The sequence below is a fragment of the Poecilia mexicana genome, unplaced genomic scaffold (genome assembly GCF_051168715.1).
Source record: "Poecilia mexicana isolate PSO_F unplaced genomic scaffold, ASM5116871v1 scaffold_11, whole genome shotgun sequence".
Lineage (NCBI taxonomy): Eukaryota > Metazoa > Chordata > Actinopteri > Cyprinodontiformes > Poeciliidae > Poecilia > Poecilia mexicana.
This window is the reverse complement of record NW_028263380.1, coordinates 2,634,142-2,655,648: the sequence shown is the minus strand read 5'-3', so window position 1 is coordinate 2,655,648 and position 21,507 is coordinate 2,634,142. Positions and strand designations below refer to the sequence as shown.

Below are 21,507 nucleotides of genomic sequence, written 5' to 3'. Positions count from 1 at the left end.
ATTCAAGGTCTTCCAAGTCAGAGAACAAAAAAATGCAAAGTCCTGAAATTATTTCAATATTGCATCAAATGTACAGAAAAACATACTGTCATTTTTTAAAATAACTCTTATCCAAACATAAGTGAAACCCAAATGGAAAAGCAGAGTGTAAACAATATATCCATCCATGCTTGTTACAAAATCTGATGATACTGTAGTACTGAAACATTTCATAGTTCTTTTATTTAGTGCAACTCAGTCCACTTCAGTTATATATTTACAGAATGTGATACCTTGATCCTGAGTAGATACAGTAAAGTTCAGGTTAAGTTGACTTGTTTTCATTCCCTAAAACACAGATTTTGTTCAGCTGGCTGTTAGATATTTCTAGACTTTTCTGCGAACTCACAGAGACATGCCTTCATCTTCGAGTAAGGAAACCGTTACTAACGACAACGTTACCTAACCTCAGTTGAAGGAATCCAACCTGACCCGTGAACAGTGTCTGGGTGAATAACTGAGACATGAGAGGAATCTGTATTCATTTTTGTTTTATTTGACGGTCACCAGATGAGCAGATACACAATTTTAGAAAAAAAAACATATTTGCAAAAACAAACAAAAAAAATAGAATACAATTTTGTAAATATAGATTATGTACAGGATGAAATGCAGTCAAACTGAAATGCATTCTGTGTCTGTCAACAAGAAGACAAAGCAGTGAGGGGTCTTTCTTTAGACCCAGCTTCACAAACAATAAATATAAACTGTATATATAATGTATGCTGCACTCAGCCAAGCATGGAAAACACCAGGGCAGGGAACTTCTCAGCAATTTCCCCCTTAATCAGTTCTTGTACGTCACTTCTACACACACTCACACTCACACACACACACTCACGCCCATGAGAAGCTTGACACACAGGTGCACACGGGCAGGAGTACAAATACAGCTGGGTTACAACAATGGGCCATTTTAACACACACAAAAAGAAGAAGTAAAAGAAAAGAAAAGAAAAGAAAAGAAAAGGAAAGAAAAGAAAAGAAAAGGAAGGTGTATGGAAATACCAGTCATTGTCCTTGATCAGAAGGGAGAAGTGGCTGCCTGGTCGAAGCTCACTGGAGCCGGCTGAGCAGCACTTGACATTTGGCCTGATTGTAACAGGCAGTTTTATAGATAGAAAACCTCTTAAAGCTAAACAGATCTGGTCTAACGCTGTTCACTTTTTCCTCCCTGTTCTGTGTCTCACTGTCTACCGTTCCCTTCTCCCATGGTGTTGTTCTCTCTGTCCTCAGAAGGTTGGAAGCCCAAAAGCCCCCACACCACCTCGGTCCCTTCTCAAGCTGCAAACAACGTAAATGAAATGCTGGAGAGCGCTCCAATCCACACTACATCAGACAGACAACTGCACAATCATTGAACGAGCACGAGAAAAGACAACAGCAACATAAATACGTGGCCTGGAGGGGGTGGGGACGATCATATGGAAGATGGCTGAAAGACATGAAGGACACTGGAAACAGACACTTTACCTCATGGCCCGGCACCACTTCTTAAAAAATCACCTTCCTAGTGCTTGGCAGGGGGAAGAATTATGACTTTGTGCCAATGAGCGACTACATGCACTTGCATAAATCATCCATCTTGTTTGGCGGTTAATTACTCTTGTTTACCCTCCGAGTAACCTCGGGATGGGGTGGTGTGATACGAGGGAGTCTGGGTACAGGAGATAGCACAAAATAGTAATCGGCTGATGCTGCTCATCAGTGAGGAATTCTCTGGAGTAGAAACACATGGAGGGCTTTAACCTGGCTGTTACTGACTGAGACGAGGGCTGCTTCACCAGCATCCCAGTTGACTCATGGCCGCTTGCTAAGCTGTTCTGGAGTGGGCCAGTGAATGTACCAAGCTGAGGAAACCCAGCTCTGACCAATCATGTAGCTCCTCAAGATGTACAGCAGGCTCTGATCATTGCTTATTTCATTGTACGGAAGCTACATAAATCTGCAAAATGGAGAGAAAGAGGCACAGAGGGAATATTTGCATTTCTCTTCTCATATCATCTCCTCTCCATAACCCCCCCCCTTCCACCTCCTCTAACACCACCCCCCTTTTCCAATCCCTACCCCCATTTAGTGTTGAGTGACTTTTATCATCGCTTTCACCAAAACACATTAAGCCCGTGTGTCCGGAGCTGAAGAGGGAGGGGAGGAGGTTGAAAAAACAGAGGAGCACATTAGATTAGCAATCATGATGCATCAATCTGGCATTACTTTGGAGATTAAAGAAAGGACGTTGCATTTCAATGGAATGGCGCTGATGGTTGTGTGATGGATGATTGTCCTCCACTCCGGGACACAGCAGGAACCACCACTGTTCACTAGGGAGAGGACAAATCCCCCTCTCTCTCTGTTTCACCTCCCTTCCCTTATGCCTCAGTCTTTCAAAAAAATATCAGCCTTATTCTTAAACCTGGCAGCCACAACCCTCCACCCCCTGCCCTTTACCTTCCAATCTATGAGCACCTCGGCACTGAGGAAATGTATGCAGCTGTTTGATCATGTTCTTATGTCAGGAACAACAAATTCTTTGTAGGTGGAGATAATATTAAGTGGATTGCATACATTAAAAGTGAACATACAACATGACTTTGTCTGGTATTTGAGTTACTGCATTTGTATGAAAAGATGGCTGTAAAGTGCTTGAGAGCCAAGGACAAACAGGATGATTAGGGGGAGAGAGAGAAAAAACTACAGGGCATAAACTGGGAGAGGGGCAGATTTTACCACTGGGCTCATTGGAAACAAGTTCAACATGGAGACAGAAAGCTTCATAAACACGGAGAAGGAGGGAGAAAAAAATACAGTGTGCGAGTCCCCAGAAATAAAATGACAATATGCCTGGAAAACAAACAAACAAACAAACAAAAAACCAGAATCATAGCTAATCAGTCCAAGGGTACAGCCGACCCAGAGCCCTGCCCAGCGGGTGACTTTTATGGTCTATTCAAACCCCTCAGATCCAAGTTCACCCAGGCACCCAACTCTGGTGGCTATGAGCTGGTGGAGGACAAGAAAAAGCCCCTAAAGTCATGCCCATCCCCATGCCCATCCCTTGAGAAAGAGAACCATCAAAGTTGAAATCCACATTATCTGTGTCCATAAAATCACTAAGCAGGATCGGGTCCACATCACAGTCTAGGCTGTTGGGGGCATTTTCCATTTCCAACTGGGCAGCCATTCTGTTGTGCAAGCTGTGCACTTGTCCCTGATATGCCGAATTCCCTGGTTGGTGATTGTGGTTGTTGTGATAATAGGCTTGCCAGGATTCAGCCATGGCCTGATGGTGAGCTCTGGGGTAGGACTGGTGTCGGGGATGAGGGGCAGAAGCAAGACGACAGGGGTCCTGAGGAACATCCAGGATGCCTGCCGGGTTTGGGGGCAGAGAAGGAGATGTTGGGAGGTGGGGGCGTGGGCCATAGTGGTTAGAGTTCTTAAGACTGTAGGGCTGCAGGACGTCAGTGCTCACCCGAGGAGACAGAGCCTGATGGTGAGGCCCACTATGCATAGGGTTATGAGGGTTTGGGGGTGTGTGGTTGTGCAGGTGACTTTGACTAGAATGAGGGTTGTGGTCGTGGTTGGAATTCACTTTGCTTCTGTGACTGTGCTCATGACTCTGACCATACTCATGGGCAATATGGGGCTTGTGACTGTGGCTGTAGTCAAGGCTGGCTTGGTGTTTATGACCCTGATTGTGGTTTTGATGGTGAGCTGTGTTCTGGTCATGGACTGAGCCGTGGCCGTTACGTAGACTGGGATTGAGAGCATGCTCTTGGCTGTTGCTATGGTTTTGATTGTGACTGGGATTCTGATTGTGGTTGTGCTGGCTGTGAACACTAGTCCCCTGTGTCAACAGTGCATGCGTTTCACGTCCCTGACCCAGCACAATGTCTTTGTTGCAGTAAGGACCTCCTGTAAGAAGACTTTGCAAAGCATTGTTCTCTGAATAGCCCCTTATTGGGTGCTGAAAGTTAACTGGCTTGTTCTCCTGAATGGTCTCCATTGGAGTGTGGTGCCGCAACATACACATGGAAGACTGCCCATAAATTGGTCCACAATAGGATCCTTCCGGTTTTGGCCCAGGCACAAAGGGATAACCATTGCACTTGATTTGCTGTTGCTGGGAGTAGCTCCTCTCATCTAGACTAATAGCTCCAGTCAGGTCAGTCAGCTGAGGCAGTTCCACATTGGGGCAGTGGCTCCCAGTGCCCAAAGCCGGTGAGTGGGTGCTTGTTGGACTAGGGTATATCCGAGGGGAAGCTGAGCAAGATAGTCCACCCTCCTCAGGTTCATCAGCTTCCGCTTCTGCAAGGATTGGGGAGAGGCAGCCACTCAGCGTGGAGGCAGAAGATGAAGTGCGGGAATGCAGGTCTGTCCAAGTGTCATACTCTTCACCGCTGATCATGACGCCTCCTTTCCCCGCTGGACTGCCATGCTCTGGGGAGCTTTGGATGGTCGGACCAGCTCCCTGAACTTGTCCCCGTCCCAGGCCTATAGTCCCTGCTCTTTTTCGACTCGTGCGACCTTTTGTCTTCAAGTAGCGTGTCCCGTTCTCTATGGATGACGCGCGTCGTCTGGGTCCCTTACCCATCTTCCCTCCTTCTGGGTTTAGCATCCACCACGAGCTCTTTCCCGTCCCTTCATTTTGCACTCGGATGAAACGACTGTGCAGTGACAGGTTGTGTCTGATTGAATTCTGCAATGAGAGAAAAAAATGGAAAGATAGTGAGACCAAGGAAATAAGGGACAGAAGGTGAGATAAATAGGATTGCCTAAGGAAACATTTATAGCTAAATAATCAGTTCTTGAGAGCACAAAGTCATTTCAATTATGGCTAAGCTATCACGCCTTCGTGGCAAGTGAGACAAAAGATGGATAAAGAAAAACTAGGAGATAGTGGGGAGAGCAGAGAGGGCAGCGAGTGTGAAGGACCAATCGATACCTCCCTTGACCAACCTCTCCTCTCTACACACGATCACTGAGTCATAATATGGACATGGGTGCAGCCTCCACATCAAACTATCACCAAGGTTACAGAAATGAATCACATGAGGCAACCCAATCACAGACAGCCCATATCGATTGTGAGGCTTCCAAATATGAAAGCCTCAGATCCAGCCAGAGCTGAGGAGGGAGGAATGAAGAGAGGGGGTGTGATTTGGCACGAGAGGTTGCAGACGAGCACTAGAATGAAAGGAAGAAACAGAAACACACAGGGTTAGAAGAAGAAAGATAGGAAGCAAACGGGGTAAGTGACATGCTCATTTAACCTCCTTTTTAAAATCTCGGCACAATTACCACGACCTTAGGCAACTACAGCGGACAGCATTTTGATGATGAAGGCTCTCTGTGAGGCGGGATGGAGGGGGCGGCTGTGGGTGAGCGTGGAGCGTCTTGGGAGGCTGAAGAATAGGCCTCTTTAGAACCATGTTTGAGTCTGAATGATGGCTGTAAAGCTAATCCCTGGCTCTGCAGTGGCATTTGAAGGCAATGCCAACCTGGAGCGAGTTGATGAGATCTAAGCTCGCCTAAAGGAGAGCTTACTAGGCTTACACATCATCTGCGTTGGCCAAGTTAGTTTAAATGCTGCTTGTTCATCCAGATTTTTCCCTCTTGTGTCATTATTCACACTCTCTCCAGTTCCCCCCCCTACTCCTCCATTGCCTTTCCTCTTTTTGCTTTTCCTTTCTCCTTTGGGATGCTTTGGCAAGACCAAACTTTTTAAGCCCAGCCTGAGTGTGCAATCACACACCATTTTCTTTTTCCTCTCTAGAGATATCTATCTATTCTGCCTTGTTTATTACCTGCACATAACTCACAATCTCTGTCTGCAGATATCTTGAGCTATTCTCTATCTTCATTCACTCTCTGCCTCCTGTCCAATTTTCCTGCTCTCAGGCCCATTCATCTCCCTCTCGGTGTCCCAGCCTCTTTTGATCACAACATTGCTCATTCTCTCCCTCTCTCACCAAATCTGCGCTCTCAGAAACCTCCCTGCAGCCTCGAAGACAGAGCAAATATGAAAAACAAACAGCAGGAGATGCAAATCTGTGTTTAACGGGAGAAAGACCTTCTAACGGTCGCAAGATCCTTGTTAGAATGTTAGAAATGACAAACTCTTTGAAACACCAGGGGATTTGAATAAAAATCCAGTGGACTCTGCTCGTCGATGGGACACTTCAACGGGAAAGTAATTCAAAACCTGACCAAGCGATGAAGAGAGAAAGCTTGGCCAACCTGGTGAAATGTTAGAGCAGTTAGTTAGAAGAAGGCTAAGTGGCTTCCTACTGGGACACATCAAAGCACTGCCAACAAGAAAACCATCAAACCACACGGCTGCAATGTGGACAGGCAGCTTAAAGAGAGAATTTCACTTTGTTTTCGTTGAATCTTATAGAAAACACACCATAGAGAACAGCAGGTAATTGGTTTGTCGGCGAGTGTTTACAGAAAGAATCCAGCTCTAAGTGGGTTTCATATCACCGCTGTCCTGCCTACTACAATTTTCATTCATGTAGAAAAGCAGCCATCCCCGTAGCGTGACTTCTAACAGGTAATTTCATCCCATCCTCCACTCAAATCACACAGCTCTGACTAGACTCTCTTCACAGATGTGGAAATTGGATTTTGAGATTCGCATTTATGTTACCCCCTCTAAGCCCCCCCACACACACACGCACACACACACGCACGCACACACACACACACACACACACACACACACACACACACACAAACTCTTTAAAATAGTGTGTGCACAAAACTGCACATGCTCCGTTTCAAAACACACTCAGACTCCATCGCGGCTGAACTGAACGGTGTCGGAGTGCAAAAGAGGCCGCCAGTGAAGGCGACCCGCATCAGGTGATCTGAGAGCTGAGCCCTGACAGGCCACGGCTCTGGCTATGGGAGTAGTCATGGCAACAGAGTAAACCAAAGCAGGGAGAAGAGTGAGGAAGAGGGGAGGTGATGATGGGAAGGGAATAAACAGGGGGAGGAGGAGGCAGCTGATGCTGTTTGATGCTGCAGGCAACTCCAAACAGCCTTTTATCTGAGTCTGTCAGATTCCTGCTTCCAATCCACCAGGGAGGCTCAATCACCAGCAGTCCCAACGCCTCACTACCTGTACCAAGCTGTGATTAGCTGCTGTGTGTGTTTGTGTGTGTGTGTGTGTGTGTGTGTGTGTGTGTGTGCGTTTGTTTGTAATACCTTGTGGGGACAATTTTCCTGACACATACTACGTTGCGAGGACCAATTGCTCCTTGTGGGGACCGGAGCCTGGTCCCCACAAGGGGAAACCCTGTTTTTGGGTCAGAGTTAGGACTAAGGTATGAATTGAGTTTTGGTTAGGGTTGTGGTTAGGTATGTGATGGTTAGGGTTAGGAAAAGGGTAAAGGTAAGGTTTAGGCCGTAGAAATGAATGGAAGTCAATGGAAAGTCCCCACAAAGATAGCCACGCAAACATATGTATGTATGTATGTGTGTGTGTGCGTGTGTATGTGTGTGTGTAAGGAGAAACTACTACAGCAGTCTGCTCCTCTGTCTCCTCCTCTTATATTGAATACCATTCTGTACACATGGCAGCTTATTCTCTTCTTTAGACATATTTAAAGTGAGGTTTTTTGAATCATTCATATTCATCATAAAGCTCTGGTTCTCTTATGATTGTCAGAACCAGAGAGCAACAAAGAGCCAATAATTCAGTAAACTGGATAAATTTACAAAACATCCATATTCATGTCGGGAAACTGATCGAGATGAATCAGTTTAACACGTCAAATGAAACAAATCATAAGGATGAAGGTGAATATGGAGCATGTCAAACTAAATTAAACCTTTCAGAATGGAGTTGATAAAAACAGATCGAGGATTTATTTATGCCATGTATGCCTCTTCAGTAACTAATAAAGTTTCATGTTTGAAACAAAGTCTCCAGATTCCAGTTTATTAAATACTCTAAATGTTAATTATCGGATTTGTGTCACAGCTTGTTTTGTCATGTTTGTTTTTGTTAGATATGAAAAGTTTTTGCCAATTTTTTAAATAACTTTTTCCTCTCTTTTTATCCAGTTTTAAGCTGAGATTATTAAATGGAAAGTGCTTAATAACTCAACTTTAGTGCTAACCATGACACAACACAGGATGAATCAATCAGACAACAAAATTGGAGTGGTGTCAGATCTTAGCGGTCGGAGGATTTCTCTTTTGGCATTTCTCTTGCTACCATTTGACTCATGGGATGTTTACCCAGAATGCCCTGTGGCATAGTCCACTTCCTGCTGTTGGAGTGGTCTTTGGGTCGCTTGGCATTCATGCATGACTTCCAACTGCAGTCATGTATGAATGTATGAATTCAATTACGAATTCCCACCTTCCCAAACGAGCTGGACTTTCTAGGACACACGTGTCAAACTCCAGTCCAGGAGGGCCACTGTCCTGCAATTTTTAGATGTGCCTCTGCTGCATCACACCTGTTCCATTCAGGTGTGGTGCAGCAGAGGCACATCTAAAAGTTGCAGGAAAGTGGCCCTCCTGCTAATTAGGCCATTAGCAGGACTCTGGAGAACGTATCTACACAATAAGGAGGTAATTAAGCCATTTGATTCCAGTGGTTTTTACCTGTGGCACATCTAAAACCTGCAGGACAGCGGCCCTTGTGGACTGGAGTCTGACACCTCTCTTCTAGGCAAATCAAACGAAGTTTGATTAAAGTGGACTGAACGGGACTAGTGGCCGTGCACCCATTATCTGCCACCAAGAGGTTAGATACCGTATCTAACCTGTCATGTTATATTAGAAGTTAATTCCCCAAACATAAGAACTAAGATAAATGAAAACAAAGCGTGACACAAAGAAAATGATACAAATGAAATAACATATGAAATTAGAAACAGGACTGTCATAGTTTTCTATTTCCACAACTCATGAATATATGTGACTACAGCAAAAAGCTCTCTGCTATTGTGTGAAAGTACATGAATCTGGAATGGTTTGTTATGAGTACGAGGTACTGTCAGAAAATGGAGGTCATCCTGGTAACCGTCCAGGAGCCTGGACACATCTAACGTCTCGATCATTATGAACCCACTGTTAATTAAAATAAAACTACATCAACAATCCTTCATCTGATATTCATCAGATGAAAGTTATATTTTCTGTCCTCGTCCATCAAAGCCACTTGGGTTCTCCATGTTCAGGATTGCATGATGCATCAGCTCAGTGGATGTTGTTGTGTTGAGGAAGTTCACTGGCCACTTTTATAATAATGAGGTGACTGACTGTCACCTGTTTCTATGGAGATCCATTGGATGCTAACAGCTTCCCACTTCACATATACTGTACCATAAAGCAGTTGTACGAACATATTCATCTGATGTACAGTGTCTTGCCAGCTTATGTAGGCTTGTCTTTATATTATGGTGCATGACACTCCAATCAATGTGTTCCCACTGATATAAATAATTGCGTTTCCTCCATAGCATGAGTCCAGATTCTGCAGGATCCTGGAAATGGCCCATTCCTTTCAGACAGGTGAACAGTAGCAGGAAATCATCTGAAACATGCAGGACATCGGCCCCTGAGGGTCAGTGACTTACTGGACTCCTCTAATGACAGCTGATATTTTTTTTTAAGTCTAAAGGAACAACAAAGGGCACATCTCCCCGCATTCTAGGACAGAATATTAACAAAGCCTCTCAGCTTTCAGAGTTTAATAAACAATGATAAATTACAAAATTGTGAAATATACAATCAAAGCTAGGTAAATCTCTATACAGAGCATACAACTATGCATATGTAAGATATTTTATTAGTAATTTCTTTCTGCAGGTCTATTTTGTTATAAGAAAGTATTGCGATATTCAAACCCGCAATTTAGCAAGAAATGTAAATCAGAGCTGGTGGTTTAGCTCTGATTTACATATTTTGTCTTTACAGAATTACACTATTAAAAATATAAACAAGGGCACAATGCAACCTTTTAGTGTACTGTAATCTATAAAAAAGAGCTGCCTGTTTACTGCAGTGGAGATGAAGATGGTCCATTCAGGAAAACAGAGCTGCATCAAACTTTAAGGTGGAACTGCAGAAAAAAAAGAAAAAAAAAAACAAAAGCAAAAATTGAATTGTTAATGCATGTCACTGTGGGAAAAGCCTACTGAGTTTTGCTTAAAACTTTTTTAAACATTTAAATCACACATTTGTCTCATGAAGTGAATTCTTTTTTGCAAAACAAACTTATTTGTGCATGTCAGAAATCTTTTCTTGATATTCTAAGTTTTTGTTTGACTCAAAGTTTTCCTTGTGATTCTCACATGATGTCATGGGCAGGACTCAAAATCGCAACAAGATTTCTGATGTGTGCAAATAAATGTTTATGTTTGGCAAATAACTTTTTAAGTTCAAAAGACAAAAATTAGTTATTTAATTAAAAAAAAGTTTTTTAAACAAAATAATTTGTTTTTAAAAAATAAATCATTACAATTCCAAAAGTTTTGATTACAATTTTATTTTACTTAAATGAGGTTAGTTTATTTTTCACCATTGAATAATTGGGGAAAAAATTTAACTACATACTCTGCGAACCAGACCCTAAACTTAAAGTCTGGGTTGAGTTTTTTCCCCTTCATTAATGACATACATTTTATCTATCATGGTAATTCAGGGCGAGTTATTTTTAATTCTAAATGAATATCCTTGTTGGACTTTTATTTAAGTGCTATTCCCCTTCAAGATACATTTACCTAACGCCAGAATAAATGCAATATACATTAAGCAGCAAAGGAAATTAGAAGATCGGACATATGGAGATAAGTTTTGGACGGGCGATGTGCCTCGTACACAGGGAAGAAGCTTTTTAGTTATCTAGTTTTGCTAGCAAAGTCGTAGCTAGCAGCTAGCTAATAGCACAACAACAGCAGCCTAATGTCTGTATGATAAAAATACTGAATCGATAGATAAGAACAGTTTTTCCTCACCTGGCTGTCTCCTCCCGCTCAGTAGTTCTTCAGAGGAAGCCAGACGCAGAGGACTGTGAGTGTCTGTTGTATTTCATTACCTCTCTGCTTAAACCGCTACTCCGTGCTGAAGCAGAAACGATACTACAACGTTTTCCGTCATCTGACAAGTAGCAAGTCTACTCCACTTTATTCACCAAAAACGTTTTTTTATATATATATTTCACCAGAAACTGTTCTGTAATCTGGAACATAGACATATGATCTGGATCGTTCGCTATGATGAGCTCCAGTTAGCCGCCTTATCTCACTGCGCGAGAGGCAACTGCGTCATGCGTCACGGGCAAAAGGTCAAAGGTAACAAGGTGACCGGAAGGCTTATTATGTTGTACAAAAATAAATAAATAAATAAAATAATTTTAGTACATGTTATTATGTGTCAGAAGAGGGCTTTGAAAATAATAATACCAAAAAAAAAAAAAAAAAAAAAAAAAAAAAAAAAAAAAAAAAGACCAAAAGGGCACTTTTGGGCAAGGAGCAAAAGAGGGCAGGTGCTCAAGCACCCCCAGCACCCCCCTTCTGCACGTGCCTGAAGCTGAGTGTACTATATAATTAGTGTCTTAGCTTTCATATGCAAAAACACTGCAGACGATCTGTCACATGTTCACTTGTGCTCCGTAATAAAGCGGCGTATGTTCAGGTGCAGGCACGTGCAGAGAGGGGGGGGGCTAGAGCACCTGCCCTTTTTGCTCCTTGCCCCAAAGTGCCCTTTTGGTCATTTTTTTTTTTTTTTTTTTTGGTATTATTATTTTCAAAGCCCTCTTCTGACACATAATAGCATGTACTAAAATTATTTTATTTATTTATTTTTTTTGTACAACATAATAAGCCTTCCGGTCACCTTGTTACCTTTGACCTTTTGCCCGTGACGCATGACGCAGTTGCCTCTCGCGCAGTGAGATAAGGCGGCTAACTGGAGCTCAACATAGCGAACGTTCCAGATTACAGATCAGTTTTTGGTGAATTATATATATATTAAAAAAAACGTTTTTGGTGAATAAAGTGGAGTAGACTTGCTACTTGTCAGATGACGGAAAACGTTGTAGTATCGTTTCTGCTTCAGCACGGAGTCGCGGTTTAAGCAGAGAGGTAATGAAATACAACAGACACTGACAGTCCTCTGCGTCTCCTTTTCTCTAAAGAACTACTGAGCGGGAGGAGACAGCCAGGTGAGGAAAAACTGTTCTGATCTATCGATTCAGTATTTTTATCATACTGACATTAGGCTGTTGTTGATGTTGTGCTAGCTGCTAGCTACGACTTTGCTAGCAAAACTAGATAACTAAAAAGCTTCTTCCCTGTGTACGAGGCACATCGCCCGTCCAAAACTTATCTCCATATGTCCGATCTTCTAATTTCCTTTGCTGCTTAATGTATATTGCATTTATTCTGGCGTTAGGTAAATGTATCTTGAAGGGGAATAGCACTTAAATAATAGTCCAACAAGGATATTCATTCAGAATTAAAAATAACTCACCCTGAATTACCATGATAGATATAATGTGTGTTATTAATGAAGGGGAAAAAACTCAACCCAGACTTTAAGTTTAGGGTCTGGTTCGCAGAGTATGGAAGTCAATTTTTCCCCAATTATTCAATGGGAAAAAATAAACTAACCTCAGTTAAGTAAAATAAAATTGTAATCAAAACTTTTGCAATTGTAATGATTTCTTTTTAAAAACAATTTGTTTTGTTTAAAAACTTTTTTTAATTAAATAACTAATTTTTGTCTTGTGAACTTAAAAAGTTATTTGCCAAACATAAACTTTTATTTGCACACATCAGAAATCTTTTGTTGCAATTTTGGGTCCTGCCCATGACGTCATGTGAGAATCACAAGGAAAACTTTGAGTCAAACAAAAGATTTATGACATGCGCAAATAAGTTTGTTTTGCAAAAAAAATTCACTTCATGAGACAAATGTGTGATTTAAATGTTTAAAAAAGTTGTAAGCAAAACTCAGTAGGCTTTTCCCACAGTGACATGCATTAACAATTCAATTTTTGCTTTTTTTTTGCTTTTTTTCTGCAGTTCCACCTTAAAGTTTGATGCAGCTCTGCTTTCCTGAATGGACCATCTTCATCTCCACTGCAGCAAACGGGCAGCTCTTTTTTATATAGATTACAGTCCACTAAAAGGTTGCATTGTGCCCTTGTTTATATTTTTAATAGTGTAATTCTGTAAAGACTAAATATGTAAATCAGAGCTAAACCACCAGCTCTGATTTACATTTCTTGCTAAATTGTGGGTTTGAATATTGCAATACTTTCCTATAACAAAATAGACCTGCAGAAAGAAATTACTAATAAAATATCTTACATATGCATAGTTGTATGCTCTGTATAGAGATTTACCTTAGCTTTGATTGTATATGTCACAATTTTGTAATTTATCATTGTTTATTAAACTCTGAAAGCTGAGAGGCTTTGTTAATATTCTGTCCTAGAATGCGGGGAGATGTGCCCTTTTTTTTTTTGAGCACCTGCCCTTTTAGTGGTCTCTGCACGGCCCTGTTCAGGTGGTTGAGCTGGACTCAGACTCTGAGTTGACATTCTGTTTCCCACATCATGCATCTGGGACCTTGACTGGATGCCGCCTCTCCAGCAGTCAGACTCCTTCAGCAGGCAGCTGAATGCCCAGATCCTCCATTTCAGACAACCAATCACAGGCTAATTTTCTAGATTATTATTATTTTCAGCCCCTTGTCCCTTTTTATTCTGGGTAACCCAGCTAACGCTAATTATATCTATTGCAAATTATCTAGTTTGTGTCGCATAGCAACAAGGATGATGTAAGCAATACAGCCCTTGCAAGTAATTCTTTCAATGGAGGTTTGTGTGAGTGGAGAGAGACATCAGTGGACAGAAGAGTTTTTCAACATTCCTGCATGTGTTTGTGGACGGGCGACTGTTCCAGGACAGATGAGTAAGGCTGACGATGTGTTTACCACAGATAACTTTCCAAGTAGACACCTGACTCATTTTTATGAAGAACAAACATTGCAGAACACAACCCAGAGCAGGAAGTCTAAAGAGGAGCACAAGAGGTTCCTGTTACACCCATGTGTTCTCCAAGCAGGTCATCATCCTGTGGGCTCACAGCAGGAATCTGGGTTCTGTTCTCAAGCTATCCCATATATCAGCAGTCTGCAACTACAAATGGTTCTTTAGACGTTCCACAATGGTTCTTAATAACTTGGTGTAGAACCAACACATTTTCTAACGTGGTTAAAATGTAGATATAGCAAATGCAGATATTTGAAGGGGGATGGAATAAATCCTGGCTTAAATGATACAAATTTTTCACAGCATGATACCTGACTTTTTATAGTTGTTCTTTTATTCTATGAACTACTGACAACATGTCTCTAAAATTCCAAGCTATTATTTAGTGTTTATTTGCAGAAAATGAGTAATGGTCAAAATCACGAAAAAGATGCAGCACATTCAGATCTCAAATAATGCAAAGAGAAACAGTAATACTAATGTTTTAACTCACAAAGAGTTTAGAAATCAATATGTGGTTGAATAACTGTTTCTTTTAAAAATGACCATAAATGCTCTGTTGTATACTGCAGCTTTTTTTTTAATTGATCATATTCAGTCAGGTGTATTTGTCTTGCAGCAGTGTTTTGTGTTTTGTGATCAGAAGGTGCAGTGAAGCTCTTTATGTAAAACAAAGTGCTGTATAAGTTGAAGTGAGTCAAAGCACTAATATCACACATGCTAACAAATACCAGCATATGTATTTCACACACACGTACACACACATCAACACCACCCTCCCACCCCACCCCCCAAACTGGCAATCATACTTAATCCCCCTCCAGCCTGAGTAATCCCCGACAATCCAAGGCTAATCCTGGTTAATGCTGGGCACTCCTCAGCTGGGTTTCACCCTGAAACCACGGCGACAGGGTGGGGATTGGTCGGATCATGGCGTCCGAGGGTGGGCGTGTTCGCTGATGGACATAATTGGTCAGGCAGTTATCGGGAGTCAAGAAAAACAAGCACAGGCTTTGACCATCTTCAGGCTTCATCCGGATTGACCCCGAGCTATTCGTCACACACCCTGCTCTCTCTGTTGTCACGGCGCTGGTGACAAAACATGTTTTTCACTCAGACCGTTGTTGTCCCGTTCACACTAACACAAGACTGTGTTGAGATGCCGAGGGAGCAGAGACGGGAGGGCACTACAGAACATTCCTACTGGTTTACAAATGAATATAAAAATTCTAAAAAACTAGACAAAACGTAAAGAAGTTCAACTTTCAGCCTGTCTTTCTCCTGAGAAGTCATTAGCCCTTATTCAATCAGCTGCACCTTAAGAGGAATTGAACTCCTGGTTCAATTCCTCTTAGTGGCTATTGATCCTGATTTCAAATGTAAAACTGAAGGCACCTTGATCCAGCTGCTGCTTCATCTGTCGCTACGGAGACGGAGACCGCTTCACCAGACAGGCTGCGGTACGCCACCACTTTTACAGCCCTGCTTTTAACTTCAGTAGCTGCGTTTTCATTACAAATGTGCTCAAAAGTCATTAACAATGTTCTGCTAATGTTGAAGAAACAATTTTGTAGTCCCTGTGTTTCCATTAAATTAGAGACACAATTTAAATCACACGAGAATGACTTTGTTCAGGTGAAAAACGTGCCTACTACTTCCTGTCTTCTTCTTCGTGGTTTGCACAAGTGGCAACATCCGGGTTGTTGATCATTTGAGTCATGTGTCACATGCGATGCATGCATTTCCATTGCAGTTTTGCAAAAATAGTTTCAATAAGGTCATAAACCCAGGTACACCTCATCCCAGCGCTAAAAGTTTTTACTGAAGTTTGAGTGATTTAGGCTTTGTGTGTTTCCTGGCCATTTTCTGCTAAGCACTTACAGTGGATTATTAGTTGTTTATTATTTTTGTTTTTAATAATAAAGTCATAATTTTATGAGAACTCTACACCAAACTTAAAATGAGGAAAACAGAGCATCTTGTGAAATCATAATTGGTGTTGGTTTTACAAATAAAGAAAAAATGTTCATCTTTTACCACATCAACATGAAGTTATTATCAGCTGCAGGACTTTAAAGCGATTGTTTAAGCGAATGTCCATCTGGAAACAAGAACTACAGACTTACTGAGCTGGTCACGTCTGATGTTAATAACTGTCAAAGCTTTTTTTTCTCATTAAATCAACTTTATTTTCATAATTCTACGACTTTTTTCTGGCAAACATTGTATCATTTTTCTGCCAATAGTCTAAAAGTCTAAAATACCAAAAAGACAGTAAAACAGAAAGTAGAATTTAAAACTAATAGGACAAAGTAAACTTATCTTTAATTTTGATTTAGAAACATCTGCAGAACATGCTTGATGTTGGTTGTTCCACATCATCTATTCATCTGTTGTGCTTTCTACTTCATATTTTAAGGATTCCTCTCTACTTCCTAACTCATCCCACAACAAGTTCAAACTTTTTTTATTTTCAACTTCCATGTAGCTCCTGATTAGATGTGGCTCAGCACAATCCGACTGCGTGTTGTCAGGATCGCTCTGCTCTGCCTTGTCGAGAAGTAGCGGGACGAGGCGAAGCCCTTTTCTTCCTCTTGCTCAACCATTATTTATTAATCCATTTCACACAGCCAGGAGTCATTATGCACGGTCCTGTCAATGGGTATCTCTCTATGCCGCGCATTTATTTGATAATAAGCAGGAGTGGGGAAGAAGATAAAAGTGCTGACTGCGTTCATTGTGGAGCGCTTTCTGCAGGCGGAGAGACTTAAATGAGAGCATCCAGCCTCTGTGTGGGAATGGCTCTCGTCTGCAAAGCCTGTCTGGAGGCAATCGATGGAAATTAGTCAACGTTAAAGATTCACTTCCTGTGACTGATGTCACGGCTAGTGCTTGTCTCTTTGAAGAGAAAGGAAGAAGTGGGAGGCTGAGGGATTAATGGGGTTGAGGAAGGTGTGAGCATAGGGAGTTTGGGTGGGGGCTGTAAGCTGGGAAAAAGGATTTCATTCTTATGGTGGATTGCAGGGAAATAATAGCCTAAAACATCCAGAGGAGTACAAGTGTAGATCAGAACGTCAGAGGGACGCAGTAACTTAGGTTTGTATGAGGACAGCTCACACAGTCAGTCTGAAGAAACGTGCTGCAGCTGCTGTCCACTCACACAGACATTACTCACCGTTCACTGAGCAGAGCAACGACGGACCTCACAAATCAAGAAAATTAAAATATTATACAAATAAAATTCTGAAAGTGTGGTGTGCATGTGAATTTAGACCATCCGAGTTGCAAGGTTGTAGTAGTTTTGGGTTTTTCATTGTAGTTTAGTTTTATTTCTATGTGACTTTTTGTTTATCTAATTGGCTTAGTTTTAGTTATTTTTTAGAATCCCGGCCCAGAGCCTTTCTGTATGTTCTGCTACCTGCATCGATTATGACTGTTTAATAATTGTCAGATATTTCAGTATCCATGTTGGCAAGGCTGGAGACAGACGGGCAAAAAGCTGTGTGATATACTTCAACATACTAAACAGTGGAGAACACACACTGGACCTGGTTATCAGTAATGGTGTGAATGTTTCCAATGTCTCTGTAACTAACGTCTCCCTGTCTGATCATACAACATGTTCTTTCACAGACAACGCAGCAGAAACCTTTAATCAAATCTACTCTTCCACCTCGCCTCTGTGCTGTGACCTTCTAGATAACTTGGTAGATCATTTCCATCCTAAATTTCAAGTAAAGGTAATAAGTCTCGAGTAGAGATATGAGCAAATAGTTAGACCTGCAAGAAACTTCTGATGTAGAGATGTAGCTGGACGTAAATGGCCTAAAACTCAACTTCAAGTTATTATAAAATTGACAAAGAGAAACTATCTACTAACTTAGATGTTTTAGTGCATGGGCCAGACACTCCAGTCCATGCATGTTTTAGTGTTTCACTCAACACTAAAACATGCAAGGGAAGCGTTCATTGTGGAAATCATATAAAAAACATTAACAATGCTCAAGCTTTATTTGCAACAGCTGACAGGATCACAAACCGTCCAGTGTCTTTATCTCCTGAACTGCAATCTAACGACGCCTGCAATGAATTTGCCAACTTCTTTGCAAAGAAAATTTAAAAACTTAGAGCGTTTATCTAAATTCAAAATCAATGCTACACTCAAACATAACAAATGCAAATAAATGACTAAATGTCAACTACTTAACTATAAAAGCTTAGAAGAAATTATAAATCAATTAAGCTGAAGTTCCTGCTGTCTGGATATTACATCCACAACTTTCCTTAAAGTCCTGCCTGTCATTGCATCTTATCTGATTGAAATAATAAACTCATCACTCTCACCAGGTTTTCTCCCAGGCTTTAAAAACAGCAGTTATCAAACCACTGATAAAAAACAACAATCTGGACAAATCACTGCTGCAGGACTACAGGCTGATCTCCAACCTCCCATTCATCAGCAAAATTATTGAAAAAGCTGTTTTAATAGTTAAGTATCTTCACAACTATAACCAACCGCTTTGACGTCTCTCAGTCTGGTTTCTATGGTAACAATAGTACTGAGACTACCATGGTCAAAATGTTCAATGACTTCCATTTTAACACAGACTGTGGAAGAACCACAGTTTTGGTTCTGTTGGATCTCAGTGTTGACCATGACATATTACTGAATCGACTGGAGTGTTGGGCCAGATGCTCCAGCCCAACCATATCTACATGGATGATACACAGCTCTACATTATGATGTCACCAGGTGACTCTGAACCATCCAATCACTGAACAGATGCTTAGAACATATTAATGTGTGGATGTGCCATAACTTTCTCCAGATGAACAGAAACAAAACTGAAGTTATTATCTTTGGACCTAAAGAGGAAGGATGGAGTCAATGCACAGCTTCAGTTTTACAGAGAGAATCTAGAGATCAGACTGAAATCTGGGTGTAGTAATGAACTCTGACCTGAACCTTCAGAGACACATAAAGACGGTTACAAAGTCGGCTTTCTATCACCTAAAGAACATTTTCAAGATTAGAGGACTAATGTCTCAGCGAGATCTAGAGAAACTCATCCATGATGTGTTTATCTTTAGTTGCATTGATTTCTGCAACAGTCTGACTATAAAGTCAATCCTCCAGCTGCAGCTGATCCAGAAGGCTGCTGCTGGCGTTCTGGTTAAAACCAGGAAGATAAAGAACATCACCCAGTTCTAAAGTCCTTCACCTGAGAGGATAAACTTTAAAATAATGTTGTTAGATTAGAATCACCAAACAGCTTAAAACCACAATGTATTAGCTACCTGCTGTTGTTGGATCAACCTTCCAGAACTTTTGAGTCTTGAAGGGTGTGAATACTTTAGTAAAGCTTGATAAAAAGAAAAGACAGTACAGTTGTCAGGTCCTTTAGAACCAAGCAATTCCCCTTGAACTTGCCGGTCTGGTAGAGCTCAGATCTCTGCACTGTGTTTATGGTACAACCAGAACTTTCTCCAGTTCACCTGCAGGAACTGTGACAACCGGATCAGAGCCGGAACCTCCAGCAGCCTCCTGAAAACGGCAGCAGTTACCTTCTTCTCAAAGAACAGCCGAGGGACTACAGCCAGCCCCGAGGCGACAGAAGGCCTTTCATTCCCCTGAACTCCCTGTGGAGCCGTGGACCGGGTGGGGTGAGGGGCTGCAGGCTGGGAAGCAAGCTACTCAGGGAGCGAAAAGACATGTGAGGAGAGGAAGAAAGAAAAGCTCTGTCTGGGGTTAACCTGAGAAAAGGTAGCTGAGAAAAGAGCCTGAGGGACCAGGGATGGACGGCAAGCCCAATTCCCAGTGAAGACGGCTCTAATTGGAGCTGTGGGCCGGCTGAGGCGGGCTCCCCCACCCGCATGCGGGCCGAGTAGGAGCTGGAGAGCCGGAGAGCCCGGGGGCAGGAGGAGAGGGCAGATAAAAATAGAGCGGGGAGATTAACGAGCATCTGAAAGCGGGACAGGAGATTGGAAAATCCTCGCTGCGTGTCCAGGGGCTCCAGCCAGTTCTGGAAGCCCGATGGACCCACGGCGGACACACGCACAACTTCCTTCATCTGCATGAAGGACGCCACAAAATGAAAGAACTCTGGAGGTTCTGATCAGTGTTTAACAAGGTTTATATTTTTAAATATCAGCCATCGTCTTCATTTGTACTATGATCTAAATATGATTAATGCAACTTAATCATACAAATAAATGGATAGAAAATTTGATCTGTTTAAGTTATTGTAAACTAAGGCCAAAATATAAAATACGATATAAATGTGTCACTGAATGGTAGCAATGTTCCAAAATAGACACATCTGTTCAGTGAGATCTGCATTTGTAGTACATTATGACACAATCATTTATTTTTGGCTCTGCTGAACTTTTCCATATATTCATTTTTCATCACTCTCTCCCATTCTGCTCTTAAAATGTACCAGCCGTTCATTTTGATGTGATAAACATGTAATATTAGAAAAGTTTTAGACTTTTCTAATATTACATTAGAATATTAAGACAGTTTTGCTTGGTTTATCCATACACTAGGTCAGAGCGATGGCTATGAACAGACTTATCACTCATGCAACATATTACTTAACTAGCTTGTGCTTATAGACATTAGTTGATCCAGAACAAGAAAAGTGTAAAGCTCTTCAGCCTGCAGTTCAAATACTAAAGATAATTATCAATCTATCTAACAGTAAAGGCATCATATCTAACTGTGATTACTAATTTAAGAGAGAAAATATGGACATACACAGTGAGGAGCTAGCCTGGTAAAAACCATCTGCTTGTTCTACGCTTTGCTTCGTCCAGAGAAGCAAAGGGCCCGGCGCGCGTCCAGAGTCGCCGCCGCCGACCTCATCACCCTGGCGGCCTGCCTTCCGGGCAGCGGTGGGCACCGCCCCGCAAGAACCTGAGCCGCAGGACGCAGAAGCGTCCCGGACCCAGGCCCTGCGAGTCGGGCCGCGCACTGCCCCTTTTCTTACTATTGAGAAACAATTACTTCCTGCAGGCATGGCCTCAGTTGGAGATTTAAATTTTACCCAGTCACTGACGTTTGACCATGACATTGATGCTATGATGCATTAATCATAGAATCAAACTTGAATAGAGCTCAAGTTTGATGCTAAGAAGCTTAACAGAAATTGATCTGTAAACAACCAGTACTGATCTGAACAAGGCGGCTGTTAACATTAAGTCAATATTTAGAAGGGTGGCCAACACAAACTGAATGCCTCTACTCACTTCCTCCACTGCCATCACTAAAACTACAAGCAGACTATAATTCTAAAACAGAGCAGAAAATCAACATCATCATTCACAACTTCTCTTTCTGTTTGCTGAGTGGCCCATGTTGAAAGTCTAGAGAAATCCTCTGTGATGGGAGAAAACCCAGACGGAGCATTGAGGGGAGATGAGAATCCATTGAAATTACGTAGGAT

The 21,507-nt window shown here is 41.8% G+C and overlaps 1 protein-coding gene across 1 annotated transcript; it reads right to left on the bottom strand.

Annotated features, from left to right (window-relative positions):
* Positions 1-513: 513 nt before the first annotated feature.
* foxo6b (forkhead box O6 b) lies at positions 514-21,081 on the bottom strand. The gene is made up of 4 exons (XM_088009931.1): positions 20,923-21,081; positions 19,930-20,130; positions 19,556-19,750; positions 514-4,735 (listed from the first exon to the last, which is right to left on the bottom strand). The coding sequence occupies exons 1-4, from the start codon at positions 21,079-21,081 to the stop codon at positions 3,008-3,010; spliced, it is 2,283 nt and encodes a 760-aa protein (XP_087866057.1). The 3' UTR covers positions 514-3,007.
* Positions 21,082-21,507: the final 426 nt, after the last annotated feature.